At 31.0% G+C, this 21,163-nt stretch overlaps 2 protein-coding genes across 2 annotated transcripts; one reads left to right on the top strand and one right to left on the bottom strand.

Moving 5' to 3' along the window:
* Window positions 1–1,051: 1,051 nt before the first annotated feature.
* Window positions 1,052–16,113, bottom strand: LOC126829894 (N-alpha-acetyltransferase 15, NatA auxiliary subunit). Its single transcript, XM_050560066.2, has 22 exons — window positions 15,969–16,113; window positions 14,749–14,833; window positions 14,492–14,596; window positions 13,889–13,977; window positions 13,570–13,638; window positions 12,865–12,999; window positions 12,350–12,497; window positions 11,701–11,820; window positions 10,974–11,069; window positions 10,283–10,389; window positions 9,630–9,702; window positions 8,917–9,092; window positions 8,365–8,517; window positions 7,758–7,886; window positions 6,899–7,048; window positions 6,565–6,631; window positions 5,861–6,048; window positions 5,632–5,740; window positions 5,170–5,268; window positions 4,684–4,827; window positions 4,067–4,164; window positions 1,052–3,764 (listed from the first exon to the last, which is right to left on the bottom strand). Exons 1-22 carry the CDS (start codon window positions 16,023–16,025, stop codon window positions 3,594–3,596), a joined length of 2,568 nt encoding a protein of 855 aa, XP_050416023.1. The 5' UTR covers window positions 16,026–16,113; the 3' UTR covers window positions 1,052–3,593.
* A 186-nt stretch (window positions 16,114–16,299) lies between these two features.
* On the top strand, window positions 16,300–18,302 carry LOC126829784 (putative Ras-related protein Rab-33). Its single transcript, XM_050559914.1, has 2 exons — window positions 16,300–16,674; window positions 17,048–18,302. Exons 1-2 carry the CDS (start codon window positions 16,432–16,434, stop codon window positions 17,543–17,545), a joined length of 741 nt encoding a protein of 246 aa, XP_050415871.1. The 5' UTR covers window positions 16,300–16,431; the 3' UTR covers window positions 17,546–18,302.
* The last annotated feature ends 2,861 nt before the right edge of the window (window positions 18,303–21,163 follow it).

The following is a 21,163-nucleotide window of genomic DNA, read 5'->3' as shown; positions in this document are numbered from 1 at the left end:
TTAATTCATCAGTTCACTTCAGCATTGCTGGGAATCCCCATAAAAGTTTGTGCACACAAGCTTGCTCCTCACTAAATTTAATTATGCAGTATGTGTGTATGGGACAGATTCCCCCAATCAAAAATCCAATGCTTTAGATCATTTTGCCACCCAACAAGCATGTACTAACAGTAGAAGACCTTGATTATTCAATGTAGACCCAACATGGAATGGGTTCATCTAAAAAATTGAGCAATGCAGTGGAAAAATTTTTCCAGTTGTAAGTTGAAATTTTCTACACCACATGCCCACAAGTTTTTGCCTTTGAGATTTAGGACATTATTTGAAACCAAATACGCTGGAAACTCAAAATCAGATACTAAGAGTAAAGTTATTTCATTTTAAATGACGAGACCAATCAGATTGCAGTAGGCTATTTAGACATGTTCCGATGTTAATCTTCTGACTTACTGATGATATAACGTTAATTCAGTCATGGTTTAGTTGATATCCAATCACTGGAAGTAAAGTTATGGGTTTCATAGAATCAGATTGCAGTTGTCATCCATGGTCGAACATTGGTACATGATTGTGATCTTGTTCTTTTATCACAATCCATTCACAATAAGTCAACCATGTAGCCGAGTACTTTATGCACAAATGGGGTTTGAATTAAAATTCCTACCATCCTGGGACTAAGTTTTCAGCAGACAGGGGCCTGGACAACAGCACGTTGACAAGACCGACCAGTTATCTTACAAAGACTACATAATTGCACACTACCAGTACTCATCCTACTGCAAGAGGTTCACATGTTAATCTGTGCCGACCCCACCCAGTTAATGACTTGATTTTTACCCCTTGTGACTACTTTTCCCTGTAAAATAAAGTTATGGTCTCTGTGGTTTGTTTACTTCTCATGTCTAGTTTACAACCATGATTCATTATGTTTGACAACAGTCACATCAGTGTATAATAATGAATTCTCTAGAATTAAAGTTATCTTGCTCGAAAGATAGGCAATAATAAAATTGACCAACATATAAAAAAAACAAATTTTCATAGGTAATGTTCATAAAAAAAAGACGAAAGTTTATTCACATAGCACACAATTGCCTTCATTTGCAATATTTTTTAAACCTATATTTTTTTTAGCCAAAGAAAACTTACAAAATACATTATCTTGAAAAAAAACCCCAAAATCATGCTCTGTACAATAACGTTGAAAATGACGCAAATTGCTTTTAACAGAACAAGATTAAAACTTGTATATTTGGTACAATGTACAACCAAAGCTGATTTTAATAATATTTAATTAAATACTTTTAATACTGTGAATAATTTGATTAAACACAGGATTTAATATCAAGCAAAATCATCAATAGAATTTAATAACTATACCAGTATTCAGAATTTTACATACAACTTCCCTGAAAGAATATATTTATAAAAAGCATCACCACTGGCAGATGAATTAATAAATGTGTTGAAATCAATGAATCTGGTGAACATCTGTAGTGATATGTGAAACAAGCTAGATATGGAATAATTAATTCCATGAAAGAATTCAACTTGCTAATAAACTATCGAACCTCAAGCGAATAATGGATTTAATATTTCCAATACAATGATCCAGTACAAAATAAATTTAGCAATATATAATAATACAGGCAACTTTGTGGATAACATTAACAACATATATCAACTGCAACGTTTCAATAAGAAGGTTACTCTCGCCGTTATCAAGCAGTGATATTGACAGTAATCTTATTGAAACATTATCCATAAAGCTGTCTGTACTATTACAAATAATTTACATGTTGGGTGAAAGAATATAATTATTTTTCAAGTTATGATTTCATCTACCAACAATCCCAAATGATATACACTCAAAGTTGAGAGATAAATTCACTTTGGTTTTTTCTATGAAAATATTTGACACAAATGTTTATTATTCTATTTGGTATAAAAATTAAAGTACAAATTAGATAAAAATACTGTGAAATTAACATAGATGTGGAAAATATAATCACCGAGTAAAAGATGTCTACCCACTTTAAGTAGAAATTTGATTCCTTTCTCTGATTTTACTCTTCATGATTAATTAAAATTCTTCTTTACACTAAGCACAACAATGTTTTGATGACCACAAAATTATTTTTAACAAAATTCATCAAATATAACTTAGAGTCTGTAATAAATAGAATATTAATATGACAACAACTAAATCAAAATTCAATTACACAAAAACGATCCATATAAGAAGAAGCCATGAATTTTGTCATGTGAAAAGTTTTTCTTCTCTCTAAAGAACTTTATAAAGCTAAGGAACGCCAGCTCAAAACTTCTGTTGTACAGCAGACATTTTCTCCACTTGGCTGTCTTCTGTTTTATTAAAATCTGAATTACCTAAAGATGACAGCCAGTAACACATTGAAAAAAAAAAAAACAGTACATAGATTGATTCCATTTAATGAATGGAATATTTTCATAACAAGCACAACATTAAGATCTGAAAGCTGAGGTTTCTTGGCTTTAGTTGAGGACATTGAAATATTTTCTATAGGTCATGACCCTTTAAAATCCTTCAACATCTGGTATCAACCTTTAAACATAACACAGATAGAAAATTTAGTAGAAATACACTTTATAGAAAAAAATATTCCTGATTTAAAAATTGACAGTTGCCTAAAAATTATTATTTAACCTATTGCCAATAGAAGTGTTAAACTATTGATGCTTCATATATTCCATATCTACAAAATTGGCTAGAAAATTTCATATACATCAAGTTCAGATTTTCTAACAAATAAATATGTGTTTAACTCTCAGTAACAGCTGCATTGCTTGCTTAAAGTGATATATTATTGATGTAGTGAAAAACTATGGATCAATATCTAGACAATATCTTTCCATGAACAGATTTAACAGTTTTTAAATCAGAAATTACAATAAGTCTACAGATTAATAGACTGTATTGCTTATAGATTTGTTATGTTTGATCGAAAGACTCGATTATCTTCTGTAATCACAATCTAATAAACACAAAATATGGTTATCCATATCAGGGATAACACTCCATATTTTAGCATGAAATTAATCAGATATTTCATCATTGTTAACTTAATATTCAACAATCGTAGATATATACAATTAAATGCAAATTGTGTGACTATAATGGATTACAGATAGCTGTCAATCAAAATAAACTTTTAATCATATCTCTTTTTCGGAACATTTTGTAATTCATTCGTTAATCAGACAAAAAAAATTGTGGAAAAAAAAAATTACATTTGAAATTTGCCATATAGGATTGTGAGGGAGGGAGGGAGAAGTTATAATAATATAATAACTATTAACAGTCTCTGTATATTATTTTGAACTAGAACTTCTATTCACACGTTTCATAAAAAATAACATGTATAATACATTATATATAAACTGCATCAATTTTTTTGTCGTAATGTGGGAAAACATAGTTGAAAGTTTGTAGGTTAATATTCCCCATTATGCCTGTAATAGATGGTCACTCCAAACTTTCCTTTAGAACAACTCGACACACAGTTTATCCACACTTATATCTTAATCCACTCCAAATTTATTTACTATGTAAATTAAGACGCTGATCCATTTGATAACATGGGTTCTGTTGGATTATTGTCCGGTATCATAAATGCTGTTGCATAAGGGAAAATATTGTGGCATTGTGCCTGATAGTCTGTTGCCTCACGTTCACACATTCCAAAATCTCCTTTACACAGAGAATCAAGTACATCTATACACACCTGAAAAACAGAATAAACATATTTTCAATGGCCGGTTTCATAAAAAAAAATATTGTTTAATGGTAAGCACATTCTGTCTCTTATCAAAAATTTGTCTTTGTAAGGTTAAGTGGAACAGTGATCTAAATACACTGCCTTGATTGAGTGTCACCTAGTAAATATAGTATTTTGTCTTTCCGTATTTGAATGTATATTCGTCTTGTTTATGTGACAAGTGAAGATACTTAACAATGACTTGTCTAACATTAAATTGTTTGAATCAGTTTTATGTTTGTCCAGAATAAATCTTTATCTGAACTTACCAATCTTGTTACACCTTTAACATTACTTGATACTGTTGTAGCTAATTTTATAGCTAATTCCCTTGTAGAAGGATCAATTAAATACATCATCTGACCACCTAGAATACATATTACACATACAGAAGAATATAATTACACCAGTTTATGACACACCACAGCTGGACAGACGTACTGAAATCTCCATTCATAGCAACCAAAACTTGTTAATTTTTACACGTGATTGTGTTACCTCACCATGGGTCCATTTCACAAAGAATTCGTAAATTTACGAACAGCACACTTCAATTGATCAAATCATGTGTAGTACCATGTATATTTATCTGAGTTTGTTTATCGGTACAATTGTAGAGACCTGTGGTTATATATTTCACTGGAGTGTTTATCAGACAAAAGGCCATCTTCTGTACCAATTAACCATCAAAATTTAACTCAAAATCATCTTTAACACAAAACATCAAACCTCAGTGCACATTAAATCTAAATATTCTTTTAAGATTCAGACTATAATTTGTTCATTCCAGGTATTACAGTGGGCAATTATAACTTATCTAGACATATAGTCTTGTACAGGTAGCATTAAACATGAGTTTCAAATAGTACAAATTATTAAAACTTACCCGCAAATAAATGAGGAAGAGAGTTATGATTACGATCTAGGAATTGTTGATTTATTCGACTTATTGGTTTATTATCTGTTAATTTTTCTACTTCTTGTTCTATCACAGTTTTAACTCCTTCACTTAATTCACCTACTTTCTTTACTGTAAATATCAAACATCAATATATTCATTTACATCAACCATTATCAATATTCACATACGTACCAACATGAAATTTCTGACAAATTCTGATAATGTAGATCAGAAGTTTCTATAAAATTGAAATAAAACAGGTTGTACAGCAAGTCTTACTTAATTATTATCATGTCGTGCATACACAAAGTAAACTTAATTTGGGGTTTAATCTCCACTCAACAATAACTAACATAATGGATATCTTTATATCAATAAGTGGGAAGAAACCAGAATATCCAAACAACTGCCCACATTTTTCATGTCAGCCTGTGAGAAGCCAATCATTTATCAGGGATGTATTATACTTACCATGTAATAAGAATCTAATAAAACAAGTATGAAATTGAGGATCATCTTTATCTATCTGATAACCACGTTTTATAGACTGTAACATCAATAATAACTTTCCTGTAACATAATTAAACAAAATACTTAACACAGACATCTGGCATATCAGTTTCTAACAGATTTTCTCTAATAAAATAATGTGCTAATTTAAGATAGCACACAAGACTACTCTAGGAAATAGATCTTGAATCCACTAAGTCATATTATCTACTGTCAATTCAGAGGGACAAATGCCAAATTTTCAACTGTGTATATGAATGCAATAGCCTGTCGAAACATGGCTTTTGTATCTTTATACGAACCAAATCGCAACCTTATAATAAATCTTTTCATATCCCAAGTGCCTTGATAATCAAGTCAAGTTCTATGTAGAAGATGATATAACCTTGATTATATTATATATATCTATACCATTCTATTTACCTTTTCTAGAATATATTTCATAAGCTACAACATGAGTTTGGACTAAATTAGGACTCAGCAGTTGAAGTGGTTTTAAAAATTTGATGGCACCCTCCAGTGGATTATCAGTCTGAAATAAATTAACAAGGACCAACATAAAAATACAGCAGACATCTTTGATATGTTTTATTGACAATTTTTTGGTTGAAAGTAGGTTTTTATTATATTTTTAATCAAGATATAATCTTACTTTTGCTAATTCATCTGGAATAAGTTCTTCTTCTTTCGGTCCATCCAGATCATTATCCTGAGATTTTTTATTCTGTTGTTCTCTTTTCTTTTGTTCAGCTAACTGTTTCTCTCTCTCTTCTTCTGCTTTCCTTTCTTTCTTTTTCTGTTTTCTTTTTAACTTTCGTAATTCTGCTGGTGTTAAATTTTCTACAATAAAAACAAAGTTTGTATTATGATGAGGTACACAGAATGTATTTATAAGAAATACATCAGAATAGAAAATTCCAAATGAAGTATTAATAACACACATTTTATTCTTAAATTGACTTTTAAAAAATATCATCCAAATACATTTTCCTAACAGCAAGAACTTATTAGTAATTGCTCACTTCGGTAGCTCCAAACCTGTGAAACTCAAGCAGACAACACTACAATCGTTTAAGATTTGAAATTTTTAAACAGTTTAAAACTGAAATTTTTTCAAAATCTTTTCCACATGATAATCTTTACTTTTTAAAGTAATAATAATGTAACAATCTTCTCCCACACGATGTACCATCACAGAAGACTTGAATTTAAATTGTTTTACTGAAGAACAATTATACAAGCTGAGATTACAGGTAACTAAAGTTTATAGACTGATAATTTGATTTCTTTTATTTCCTTATATTTAAGTAAGCTAGATGAGTATTCGTATAAATATAAATTATGAAGAATAATTACCTGAATCTAGATCATTGTTCTGTTCACTTTCAGGTGTCCAGGGATGATCATGTAGATGTAAATAAATCTGAAATAAAGTCAGATTATTATATTTTGGTTAAAATCCTAATTAAATGTTAAATAATCATTTTGAGTATATTTAAAGGATGGATCAAGGAAGCGGAGATCAGATATTGTCCAACAACAACTGTGAACAGACTAAATCATTGATATAAGAACAATCAGTTGTTGAATTCCACATCAAGTTTTCTCAGAAGGGGAATCCACAACATATCATGTTGTTCTTTATGAAGACAAAAATAGCTTTATGTTACATTTGTTCTAAAAGACCTACCTCTATTGCAATGTGAGCTGCTCGGACATAAAATGGATGACTTCTCAATTTATCTTCTAATTGTAATAACTCTACATAAGCTCGTAATGTCATCTTCCTCATACAATATGTATGAAAATCAAACTGATCTTCTATTATTTCAGAAAAATGCTATAAGAAAAAAAGAACAAATTTAACTTAAGTTTCAAAAGACATATAGGACTTTCAGACGATATACATTGAAAGTCGCATTACCAAAAATCATATTACTCAATCCTAAAGTTGATTGCGGCCATCTTAACTTCATATTATTTTTACTCCCTATCTTTATATTTTTATAATCATATGTTGACACCTGAACAATAACTCATATCATTACAGATGGTATACATATATATTACCTACGTTTTTTATATTTTCATTGAATACCTTTTGATCTTTATTTTGTTAAATTTAATTACGTAAAAGTCCTTCTTTAACAATAAAATTTACCCATTTAAAAAAGGTTACTGTTATAAGAACTAGGTTCTCAAGAACAATCAGTTGTTGAATTTCTCATCAATCTGAATCAGAAGGGGAATCCACAACAAAGCTCATCATATTGTTCTTCAGTCATTTTTTGTAAACTACAGAATGCATTACTCTTTTAACCAATTATATTCTATATGCCAAATTAAAGAATATTTCATAAATATCCTGCAAAAGGAGTAGTAAATGATTACAAATATCTCCTGTGCCTATTAGTATCACATGTATTCAAACAAAGGTTTTTGTTGATTTCCTTGGATTCTTCATGAAAGCAACACAATTTGGTTTGACCAATACAAATTGTTATTAAATATTCAAATCATCTTGTAATAAGTAATATGTGTTCACTTACCCTATCTATTTCATGACATTTTTTAAGTGCTTCTCCCCATTTTCCTAATCTTTGATATGATGAGGCACACTCTAATTGAAACCACATACATTGCATTTCATTGAGGTTTTCCATTGCCGATACTCCCTCCTATAATAATATACATTCTTATTGGCAATGACATTCATCTCTAAATACAGGCATAAAATAAACTCTTTCAATTGAACTCACACCTTCATAATTCAATAGATTGGTTTAAAATGCTGATTAGCGGGTGAGCACTATCTGCTAGCCAATAAAATGAAATGGGGTTTAACGTCCTACTGTTCTGCTCCGAACTGGGATAATGAAGATGGACATACGCCATACAGTGTGCTATGAGGGAAATTTTGTACAGACAGCAGCCCTAGTGCCTACTTTTATATATATCGAATTCCAACTGTCAAGGGGTCTTTTATGTGCACGCCAATGTGTAAACAGGACCTCGGTTTTTTTGCTAGCCAATAAAAGCCTCTAATATAAATGTATTTAAGTAGGTATGTGCTGAATACGCAGGTTACTGTTGCCAAAAAACACAAGAACTAGGTAGAAAGGTTGGTAACCCTCAAGACAATATAAATCTACTTACCCTTGTAAACTTTGAACACATTTCGGCAGCTTCTTGTATAAGATTAGCTCTAAGCATGTATTTACCACATTTTGAATTAATATATCTATCTGCTGTATCTAATGACTGGGCCTCATCCATTAATTTAACACCTTCATTTATATCACCTGCATGCTGTAATTATAATATTACACAAAATTAGGGCACAATGTCATAGTTTGTATGAAATAATTTCTTAACTATTATCATCTTTCACAAATACAGATAATAATGATAGCAACATTAATTCATTTCATAAGGATTTAACTCCCAGTGGCTATATCTTACATTAAAACTATATAAAATCTAGAATAATGCTTTTAATAAGATTAGGTCTAATTTGGATCGAAAGTGATCTGACTAATTTAATAAAACATTCAGTTGTTGAATTTCTCATCATTGTGTTGATCAGAAGGGGAATCCACAACATATCTCATCATATTGTTCTATTATTAATACTTTATCTAATATGTCTATGGTGCAATGTGAGATTTTAGGCAGACAGTACAGTTTCTTATATCTAATAAAGCTTACCCTTTTAATTTTGGCCTTTAAAACATATAATTCTATTAGTAATGGTGTATGCTCTAATGCAGCATCTACATACTCTAGAGCTTTCTGTGTCTGACTTAAATAATCATAATGTTGAGCTAGATAATAATATGTCCACAATAAGGCAGTGGCTGGTTCTTTTTCTTCGGATGTATCACCTGATAAAACAGAAAGTAAGCAGGTTTTTTTTAATAACGATGAATATTGTTATTAGAGATCAGGGTAATCAGGTTTTATAGAACGATCAGTTGTTGAATTCTCATCAATTTGAATCAGAAGGGGAATCCACAACAAAAATCATCATATTGTTCTTTAGAAAAAAAGCTGTAACCATTTCAAAATCTGAGCAGTAATATAAGCTAACTTGAACTGAACACTAACCCTATTAACTGCACATGCAATACATACAACAGAAAATAGAAGTGGTGAAAAGATAAGCATGTAAAAGTTTGTTGTTAACTAAGATACATATATTATAGATATAATTAACATGTATAATTCTATACAATTCCATTGATCCAATTGATTTAACGATCTGTTGTCAGGTTTACAAGGTGAGTTTATCAAGGACAATAAAAACTGTGCATTAACGAAGTAAGTCATTAACCGTATATTAAAACTGTATTTATCAAATTATTGTAACTTGATAACAATATACATGTATCATAAGTAATATCATCCATTAAATTACTTACAGTTAGCTTCAAAATAATCTGTTTCTTTTAAGTTCTTTACATAACTCAGAGCAAGTTCTTCTATAATTTTCACCTAACAAATAATAATCCAATTACAATTTATAATCTGTGCGATACAAATATATCAAATCTATTACTAATAATGACACCATGGTGTACCATGGACTTAAAAAGGGGGTGACTCCCATAACATAGTTAAAGACCTGATTCAACTTTAGTTACAGACAGCAAGTTATGTTCAAATCCAATTAAATGCAAAATTGGAGATACTTCTGCCTACTGAGGCATTGTCGAGACAAACATAACTTTCAATTTACGAGTCATATCAATTGATCGCTGTAATAGGATTTCTCCATCTCAACATATATAAATCTTAAAGAGATCAGATGATAAATGTCGTCTGTAGACCAATAGACAGGGACGACAACAAAATACAACATTTCAATGTCAGTGTATAAAAAGATAATTGTGTATTTTTAAGCTTACATATGCAATGGTAGGAGGAGTCAATGGCAAGACTGTGATATTTATGTAAAATGGGTATAGGGCTTGAAAATTACTCCTGACTTTTTAATATTATGTTGGTATCCCCACTATATAATTTAAAGTACACTTTAAATTTGAGATGCTATTAAAACAAGCAAATATGTCACCTTGGCTGGGTCTGTGTAAAGAGGTCTCATTGTCACAAACAGTGGAGGTACTCCTTTCCTAATAGCTGTCCGCAAAAATGTGTCTGTTAACCTTCTAAATGTATCACCTGAAAGAAAAATAAAGTTTTATTAACTATGTAAACACTAATATAAAAAGAATATTTTAGAATTCATGCAACTATTGTATTAAATGTTACACCAACCCAGCTCCTTAAAACGATCAACATTAGAGTGAACTTATTACCAAAACCAAACAAAAAGATCCAATGCATGTGATGGTTTACTTTCATGACAATTGTACATCTTATTTTAAGTCTATCTTCATTGGAAATTTACAAAGGAATGGTGTTTACAACAGGCACTTATTAGTTTGAAAATTCACAGAATTTTGAAGCCTGGATTACATGTTTTAAAGGTTATGGGCATTAACAATGCAGATAATTGATGGGCAAATCTGAATTTCTATAGGATTTGCTGAACAATCTCAGCTAACTTGAAAAAAAAAATCTGCAAAGAATTAAGAGGGTTTCTGCAACAAGGGGAGTAACTCTTCTACAGACTGTTGTGCGACTCTGAATTTTAATAGGGTTTATATTTTTTCAACTGGTATGTCAAACAATTTTACCAGCCAGCTCTGCTAACATTAATAAAAGTTAATTAATCAGAGATCTGTATATTTGATATACATTACCTGTTGTAAAGGTTAATGGTAATCTTTTTGGTGCAGTTGCCCGTGGAAACTTCTTCTCTTTCTCGGAATATATCTTACATCTTTCTTCCACATTGTCTGAATAAATATATACCAGAAATATATTATAAAACTGATAAGGTGAGAGAAAAGCTATTTTAAGCAAAGCATTCGCAACATTAATTAACCAATTAAAACACTGATCCTATATCGTTTCCTTTTTTGAATAAACCTTTGTTTTGTTTGATGAAATTGCTTGCTGAGTCAAGTATTTGAGTTGTGAACTGAATCCTGGGAGACATCTATAGATCAACACACAACAAAACAAAGGTAAAAATAATTAGCCTACATCATTCAGGTATAAATGATGATAAATGGAATGAAATAAAATAATATGGGATTTAACATCCTATTGTTCTACTCCTACTGGGCTAATGAAGACGGGCATATGCCATACAGTGTGCTTTAAGGGAAATTTTGCCTGGATAGAGGAACTACGGCCTACTCTTATATCAAATTCCAACTGTCAAGGGATTTTTTGCGTGTACTCCAATGTGTACACAGGACCTTGTATTTTTTCATCTCGTCCAAATGACTATACATTGTTCCTTGCCAGGTCTATGTCCAGCACCGCTGACGAGGGGGAACCACAACAAAAATCCTGTTAAGCTTTCTCGGCCAACGCAGGGATCGAACATGGGACCTCCAGGTTAGCGATCCAACTATTTACCTAATTGCAGTGCATCTTCTAAGTATTTATAATATGCCCAGTTTTCAGGATTTCTGTCTGTTAGAGCCTGTGCTATTTTAGCCGCCTCTTCTCTTCTATTTAATTTTAATAAAATCTCAGCTGAAAGAAAACAAGAACACATTTACAAAAAGTGAATTAGTTTAAAAATTAAATGGATGGAATATGGGGAAGATGGATTTATGACTGTTTGACAAATAACTAACAGAGAAATAAGCCATAAAAGGGAAATCTAATTAGTAGTCATACCCTAAAAATTGTCCCTTTAAGCCTTGATTGCCCATAGTGTGTATACATTCATGGTGTATGAGCAACGGTACCGTTTTATCATACGTTCAATTTTTTGTGCACCTCAATCCAAGAATCAACTAAAACAACTGGTTATGGTGTAAAAGGTTGTTTATCAATAATATAACAAATAAATGACTAACAAAACTATAATAAAAACATTATAAATCAGCAATAACTAAAATACATTCCTTGCCCCCTGCCCATTAACGTTGGGCTAAATTAGAACCCCAAATTATGCCAAACCCAAGCAAGGCTGAAACCCAGTATATAGGATGACTTGCCCATTGCCTAAAATCTTTCTTTTAATTCTACAAAAACTAATGAGATAACATCGACTTACCTTTAATTTCTTGTACAGATAACCGATCTAATAACTGTTCATCATTTTCACTCAGAAATTCTAAGGCCTCCTTATACATCCCTGCTTCTCTCATAACAAAATTCTGGTACATCAATAACTCACTGTGTTCATAATCATATGTTTTTACCTGAAATACATAACAAATATTATATTTAACAGCAAACTCCACATGTTGAAAAAAGAAAAGGTGTAATTTACCAACACTGTTTAAATGAGATTTTTATGTGTCTCCTTTTATCACTACCAGTAATGAGAAACTAGGAAAACAGGAGTATATACAAAAATATCTCATGATATTGTATTATAACATTGCTAGGTTATTGTACATCCACCTACAACAAAAAACAGAAGAGGCTACTGTCATAAATCATAAACTTTACATAAGTTGTTCACCAGTAGATTCAAAAGCGCTGTATAGCAAATTAATCAATTTAAGTGTATGTGAGTTTTGTCGACAAATAGCATCCAGTAACAAAGTTCATCCTCATACTTACACTCTGGGTTTTTCTAAACTCATCTAAAATTCTTAACGCCATGGTATAATCTTTTAATAGATGATAGGACATAGCATATCCTATCCATGATGCTCTCTGACCAGGTCTTAATACCAATAGTTGATACCGTGTATCCTAAAACATTCAATGAATATATTGTCTATATTAATTAAACAAAATAATTTACATTTTAAACAACAACAAATAATACAATATATCATTAATCTTCCATATAAAGAAGTATTACCTTTTACAACAATTGATGTGATTTGGTAATACAGATTGATAGGGCAGTTAAAGGTTAAACAGTACCCAAATATGAGTCTAATCTGCCAAGCCATCATTTTGAACTCTCAATTCACAAGCTTGTATAAAAGAATGTGATGAACACTTGTGGAAAATATTCGTTAGATTTTCGATAATTAGCTAAATCTATTCTTTGTCAGGTACAAGTGGCGAATCCAAACCAAGCCACTTGACTGAATGACAGACCTTATGATGCAAAGCACACGTGTTAATCATTTGGCTACCCAACCCCCCTTTTCTTGATGAAAGTGATAACTCTTCAAATGACAGACTAGTTAGGAGTTTGATTAAAGGTTTGATGGAGCATATACAAAATAATGAAGATATAGCTCTCCGGTGCCAGGTATGGTACGTCAAAATACCCCAAAAATGTAATATGTAGTTGATTTTAGACCTTACCTTGTAACCTTCTAAATCTCTCATTTGTATTTGTAACAATGATAAATCTCGTAAGATCTGTAAATTATCCTGTAGAAAACAAGTAAATGTAATAAGAGTGAATGGCACCATTCCATTAGACAAGACTCACAAAACAAGCGACAACCTGGATTGTAAAAGTTTGTCAAAAATTCTTATCTGTCATCACCTAGATTCAAATCGGAGAACATGCTGACGAGACCAATGTGATACCAACATACAGTAATAATTGTCTTTTTTCTCCAGAGAGAAGTTAAAACTACTTTCCTTCAAACAGTTTATATACTTATATTGACAATACCTTGTCCCACTTAAGAGCATGCCTGTAACATTTAATTGCCTCTTCGTATTTTCTATCTGATCTCTGTAGTAACCCATACACATGCCAACCTAGATACTTCATTAAGGAGCACAAATACTAAATGTCACAATATCAAATACAATTTTTGGCAGAATTCAGATTCTTAAACTTTTGGATGCTTGGTTACGAAGAACTTTCAGGACTTAGATGTTAAAATAAGTAACAGGCTTATTCAACATTGAATACCAAGTCAGATAAAAAGCTAATTAAAATCAAAATTTTCAGTTAAATCAATTAACTAAAATGAATAAGGCATATTAACCAGTGTCCTTTTAGACATATTTATTCAATATCATGACACGAAATGTACTAAAGGGTTTAGTAAAGGCTTTTACTTCTTATGACACGGATGTTCAGAGAATATTAACTGGAATGCGTATAATAAATAGTATCGTCAAGTTGTTAAAAAAAATTAAAAATTTATGCCAACGTATAATAGGGGGAAGGGTTTCCCATTTTATGGCAAACAACTGGACTAATGTAAGTTTTAACAATATGTCCAACGATAAGACTTCAGTTTTTTTAGTTTAATATCAAGGATACAGACATGACTCTTGAGATCATTACGTAATCCTCTCCTGACATAATCATAGGCTTCTTCTTTTCTTCCTAGACAATTTAATGTCAGACCTTTCATAGCCAAAGTTTCTGAAATTATTAAATTCATTCAAATATACACACATTATAGATATTCAATGTTCAAAGTCATAAATAATCTCCTGGACTCTATGTAATCATATACATGCTACAATAAAACAGTAGCCCCAACTAAACGGTTAATAACTGTACTAAAAATCTACCTCCATGTTCAGCAAATTTGACGTTTGTCAAAATCTGTTTGGCAAATTTTAACCCACTTTTATACTGTTTCTGTTCATAACATTTCTGAAACAAAATCATTTTCAAATTCTATTACATTGTCATTTTTTGTGTATAATGCATATAATAAATAATGTACTATACAAATTATGTCAAAGACAACTTGTAAAATATCAATATTGAAACTAAAGTATATCAAATGTACTTCTTGTAGGTCAAACAACAGTGAATCATTTCTTGCCACATCTAACACAAGTTTATAATAATTTAACATTATTTTCAAGTAGAATTTTGTGATTAAAAAACATACCATACACAAAATATGTTTGAACTGACGAACCATTACGAGAATCGAACATGCACAGACTGCATGTTTTTGTAATCGCAAAATTCTACTTGAAAATAGTGTTGCATTATAAATTTGTATTAGATGTGGCGAGAAATGATTCCTTTTAGTGAAAAATAAGCATCACTGTGAAAAATAGAAGATAAGGATTCCAAAATACCACAGAGGTGGGAAAGAGCTATACTATGACATAGGGATGGATAGGTACGGTCTGTGGAGAACACCCAATGAGAGACTGTTCCTAAAGAAACTAGGCTACACTGAATGATAGCCTACTATCAGCACCTGAAGCAAAATCACAAAGTCTTTGTCATGTAAATGCCAGAATTAAATCCAATCATATGTATTTTAAATTACAATGCTGAGTTGATGCTAAATATAATATAATAAATAAGATCAGATGTAAAATTATTCTACATGAACTTCATCTCTAATTCTTCATTTCATCAATCATGTCAATAAAACGGAATAGCAAAAGGCAACCTGACAAATGACAGGTTTGACTAGTAGGCTAGAATCTGACAGTTTTATTATTGTTTGTGGCTTCTAATGTGGTAATGGACATGACATGAAAAGTTTCTGCTTTCAAAAACCATAAATTTATATTTGCCTACTTTTGTTTTGCATAATTCGTTGGAAGAAAATGAAATGGTGTTGTATATTAAATTTAGCACAGCGCCAAAGGACCTTAAAATGTTAATATCGTGATACTGAAAACTAATGCCTGTCCCCTTGGTGATCCCGATGCCCTTTCATCCCTGAAATGACGCTTGTCGCTTTTGCAAATTAAGTGTTCATTTTATTTTTGGATAGGCCCATTCATTTACTTGCTTGTTTATGAATTAGAGCACTTACCAATATTCTCTTAAAAAGAGCATTCTCTTTGGGAGGCAACGGGTTTATGGATGGCATATCGGTTGCTTTTATACAAATCAAGGAATTTACAGGTATTGAAATCTCAACCCAAAAACAAGCACCTCGTGGTGCGAATTCCGATATGGCGGATCAGATACTTCCGTCAAGTCACGCAGGAAAGGAACCTGAAATAATTTTTATAACACGATTTGGTGAATACTGAAATACTTTATATCATGTTTAAACAGTAATCATTTGAATAAAAAGTAAAAATTATTTTGTAAAAGTTTTCCCGAAATGCACCAAATGACGTAAATTTCCAAGATGGCAACTTCCAGTGAGTTGTGTCAAAAATAATCAATTACTAATTTATTCGTAATTTCCATATTTATCGACGTCTAGTCATCAATAGTTTTTCAAATTCATAGTTTACTTTTTAAGGTCTCTTTCTTAGACAACAAATATGAGCTCCCATCAATCAATAGATCAATCAAGGGAAGTGAAGCCATCGTCTGGAGCTGTCAAAATTGTTGAAAAACAAGCACAACGAAGAATCTTTAAAATTATAGTAATTGGTGACTCTAATGTTGGTAAAACGTGTTTGACATACCGCTTTTGTAGTGGAAAATTTCCTGACAAGACTGAAGCAACCATAGGGGTTGACTTTAGAGAAAAGACTGTGGATTTAGATGGGGAACAAATAAAGGTATTGCCATTGGTAAAATAGACTATAATACTATACTATCTATTATAGTAGTTTGCAAGTTGTAGTGTGGTGTGGTGTGGTGTGAAGCTGTGATAAACATTGAGTTGGAATCTGCAAATGTTCACACCAAATAATGCTAGATATATTAATGTAATGTTATATCTAAAACATAACTAGATGGTCCTATTACATTTTATAAGTCACATACAATATACAAACATATTTTAGCAGATGACGCACAAATATGGACATCAATTAAGAAAAATTGGATGCAAGAACAAAATGTGCAATTGCAAGGGAGATTGAATTTGATTAAATTTACAATGAATCATAATTAGTATTATATCATAATCTTTTTTCTTCTATTCTACAGCTTCAGCTTTGGGACACTGCTGGCCAAGAGAGATTTAGAAAAAGTATGGTACAACATTATTACAGAAATGTGCATGCTGTTGTATTTGTGTTTGATGTTACAAAAATGAGCTCCTTTGAAAATATGCCACAATGGATAGAAGAATGTGATCGACATAACTTGGACAAAAATCTTCCCCGTATATTTGTGGGCAATAAATGTGACATGAAAGATAAAATAGCAGTAAACACAAATTTAGCCCAGAAATTTGCAGATAGTCATAACATGCCGTTATTTGAGACCTCAGCAAAGGATGATGAAAAGGCCAATCATGTGGATGCTATATTTATGACAATGGCGCATAAACTGAAAAATGCCAAGCCCATGATGTCACCACACATGTCACGTTATACCCCAGGTGAAATAAGAGAGGTGATTAATGTACGGGCTAGTCCACATCATAGAGGTCTTCAATCTATTAATCCTAATGAAGAAAAAACTGATAACTGTGCTTGTTGATATTATACTGACAGTAGTTTTAAAATACATTTTATATACCACATCACATCAATTTAAAATGTATCCCTTTTGAGAATCGAGACTAATATATCTAAACTAACATAAAGTTTCTTGGCTGTTCTAAAACATCTGCCATTTGTATTTTTCAAATTTATTTAGAGACTCTTTTTGTTAAACATAGTGATATTTACTATTCTTTGTCAGATGCAATGATATATGCGGTTTCAGATCTTGTGGCTGTATTCAAATCACTGTGATTTTACTAGTTGCTATGCTTATTTCAGTTATTGCAGGCTTAATAAATATCCTAGATCTCTAATTTCAATTTTCCAGGTCGTTAGGAGCATCATATTTTCAGATCAAAATAAGTTTTGTGACTGGACAGTGAAACCAATGGCCTTATTAACCTTGAAGGAACATATCTTTCAAAAACTTGTATTATGATAATATACACTGATCTGTTTCTGCATTCTTTACTGAATGTAAAAATTCCTTTATATTTATTGGTATCTTAGATGTAGCACCAGATTGGTATTAAATGTTCCTTAAGGAAAATCAAATGGAATTGAAATTACTATGATTTAATTTAATAATAATATGTAAAGTCTGATTTACTGAAATTGAGTGCAATCTTTTTATCGCCCTGGTACATTATAACTGTGACGATATGAATCTCCCATTTTATTTCTCAATAAGGAAAAGGGTTTCTTTGTTTAAAATCCATTTTGTCATAGTTTTTAAACAAAAATATGGTGTAAATTATATGAAGCTGAATTAAGCTTGGTTCACACTATAGATCTGTAAAGACAGTGTTGAGTTTTAAATTTTAACCTCATGCATTAAAGAATCAGATGGTTCAAACTATAGATAAGTCACAGTTTGTCTGATAAACTTCTCAGTTGGTGGCTAAAATCAAGGAGAATAGATCTAATCTAATTGTTTCTTTCTGTAGACATTTGAAATGACTTTGACAAAGAAAGAGGATAACATAAACAAATAATTGAGAAGTTGTCTTGAAATCAATAGTGGGAACCTGACTTTTGATGTATATAATTATTACTGGTATTCAATATTCTCTCATACTCGAACAAATCAAAGAAAAAGGATTTGCGTAAGATTAATGTAATGGTACATATTACAGTAGTCTACATTTACATTGTTCTGTAAACATCTTTTTTCATTTGACTATTTGAACCAGTAAGACATTATATTTGCTGGTTTTTTTTTGTTTTTCAAATGAATCGGTTCAGATGAACATCGTTGTTGTACAGTTTGTAATACATGTATATTTAATCTCAAGCGATTCAGATGACATATCTCACTGATGGTCCAAAGGAATCAGTATGTATATATGATATCATTCAAGGAGTTAAAATAAAGGGAATAATAGCTTTTTCATGGCCCTTCTAATTTTATCATTTGCCTTTTTTTCTCATTTCTAAAAGGTATATCTTAAAATCACTTCAATCAAGAATAAGTTTATTATCATAAAATGAAATGGTTGATATTTTTTCAACAGTATGAAACAGTAGATTAAAGTAATATTATATTTATTTACAGCCCATCCCAGATCTTCAAGGTAGCAAAATGTTCTACTGTCAGAAAAGCCTCAAATCCTGTATTTTTGTAAAATTAGTCATTTTCCAGGACTAATTTAAATATGCAAAACTGTTTATTGTCATTTAGTTTTCAATTGTCTTTTTCACAATGTGAAATCTGTGATTTATGAGAATAAACTTGTTCTTGGTTTGACCATGTAACATTTGATGCAACTGCCTTCAGAAATTCAAATGATCTCCAAGCTGTTGTTGTTCTTAGTGTTTAACGTCCGCTTCCACCAAAGGTGATATCGCAGACAAGTTGTCTTATTTTTTATTTTCATTATCTTAGCGCACATGCAGGGGTCTTTCCTGTGGGAGGAAACCGGAGTACCCGGAGTAAACCCACGAGGTTGAGAAGGCGCCCCTATCTCCAAGCCACATATGCTCACATCAGGGATTGGAACCACAACCGCAAGCCAGAGGTGACCGGCCAGCTAGAGGTCGAAGCATGACACTCTAGACCACTAGGCCATCCCAACCCCCCTGATCTCCAAGCTTAAATTCCCTTTATTTATACTCCCAGTCTGCAAATGGTGTGTCTATATATTGAATTCTCCCTATATATAAAGTGAATGTTTATTGTTGTGTGCTATCTTACGTTTACTATACAAACATTTATTGATATTTGTTTCTTGTTTTTGTTATTTTAAAGATCATATATATAGATATTACATTGTAAATTTTTTTATGGAGAAGTATTAAAGTAAAGTGTATAAATTATGTACCCCCCAAAATAAGTTGGAAGCTAGGATTCATTTCAAGGGATGTTATTTTTTATGTGAATGAAACTGTGTTGTATGTAGTAACATTTGAAATTTAGGTTGTTTTTTTTCCTTTGATATAAATTAATGAATGTTGAGTTAGTAACAATAACATTTTAACTATTAATAATCATTCATTTGAAAGGGGAAATACCAACAGGAATGTACAGTATATATTAATTGTATTATAGAAATCTTATGGTGCATTACAAAGAAAATTCAAAAATCTCTTAATGGGTTTTCAAGAAATATTCACTTTACTACGCTTTTGCTTTATAATAAAGCTCAAACAAGTATTTAACTATTCAAATTAGAATCATTTTTCAAGGTATTTCAAACAGATGTTTTAGTATCCGTTATTTGATATCAATTAAGTCTAATGGAATTTGATATGTTTTTTGTCGGTATAAAATGTTTATAAATGATATTAATTCAGTAAAATAAAAAACAGTAATTGACAATCCGTAATAATTAATTATGTTTTTTTATTGGTTCTTATTAGGTAATATGAGTCAATAATTTGATTTTTCCAGGTCATTACAAATAATATATTTTCAGATAAAAATATGGTTAGAAAGGTTAAATGGATGACCTAATTATTTTCATGGAAGTATATCTTTCTATAGTCGTTGAATTTTTAAACAAAAGTTTAATAACTAACCAATTTCAGAATATAAGAATATAATTCTGCACTTAGTTATTTTATTATCTAATCTAAGTTAGGCACCAAACACTTTTTATGTGACATTTCACTTGGGCATTATGTAGCTATAAGTTATTTGATCTACATATTATGTACATAATTATTATGGTTAGATCGCAGCAAAATATATCATATTAATGTTGTTTTTCAATTTAACACCAAGGATTATTTATTTATTATGCTGCTTTAAATGTGTCTCATCTAGTCACTACTGATGTACTGTTAAATGGTGTTAAATACCGCATTTAACCAAATAAGTGCCTCTATGTGCTCCCAAATTCAAGTCAATATACACTGCTGGTCAGTATTTTGCCACATGTCCTTGACACAAATTGTTTGGTTCTTTCTACCTACAACCGGAATCATTATGTGCAATAGATGAGAGCTTTAAAGAAATAGAGCAAATGGCAAATCATAGGTGGATTTTTCAGATGTGGGTCTTCCATAGAATATGTGCACTTATTTGATTGAATATAGTATATGAAAAAATAAATGAGTGTTTGGGGTATTATAAATTTGTTGATTTTGTTAGTGAAAATGTGGAAAAAGAAAA

Source organism: Patella vulgata, chromosome 8, assembly GCF_932274485.2.
Source record: "Patella vulgata chromosome 8, xgPatVulg1.2, whole genome shotgun sequence".
NCBI lineage: Eukaryota > Metazoa > Mollusca > Gastropoda > Patellidae > Patella > Patella vulgata.
The sequence above is the reverse complement of the archived record's forward strand: the minus strand, read 5'-3'. Positions and strand labels throughout refer to the sequence as shown.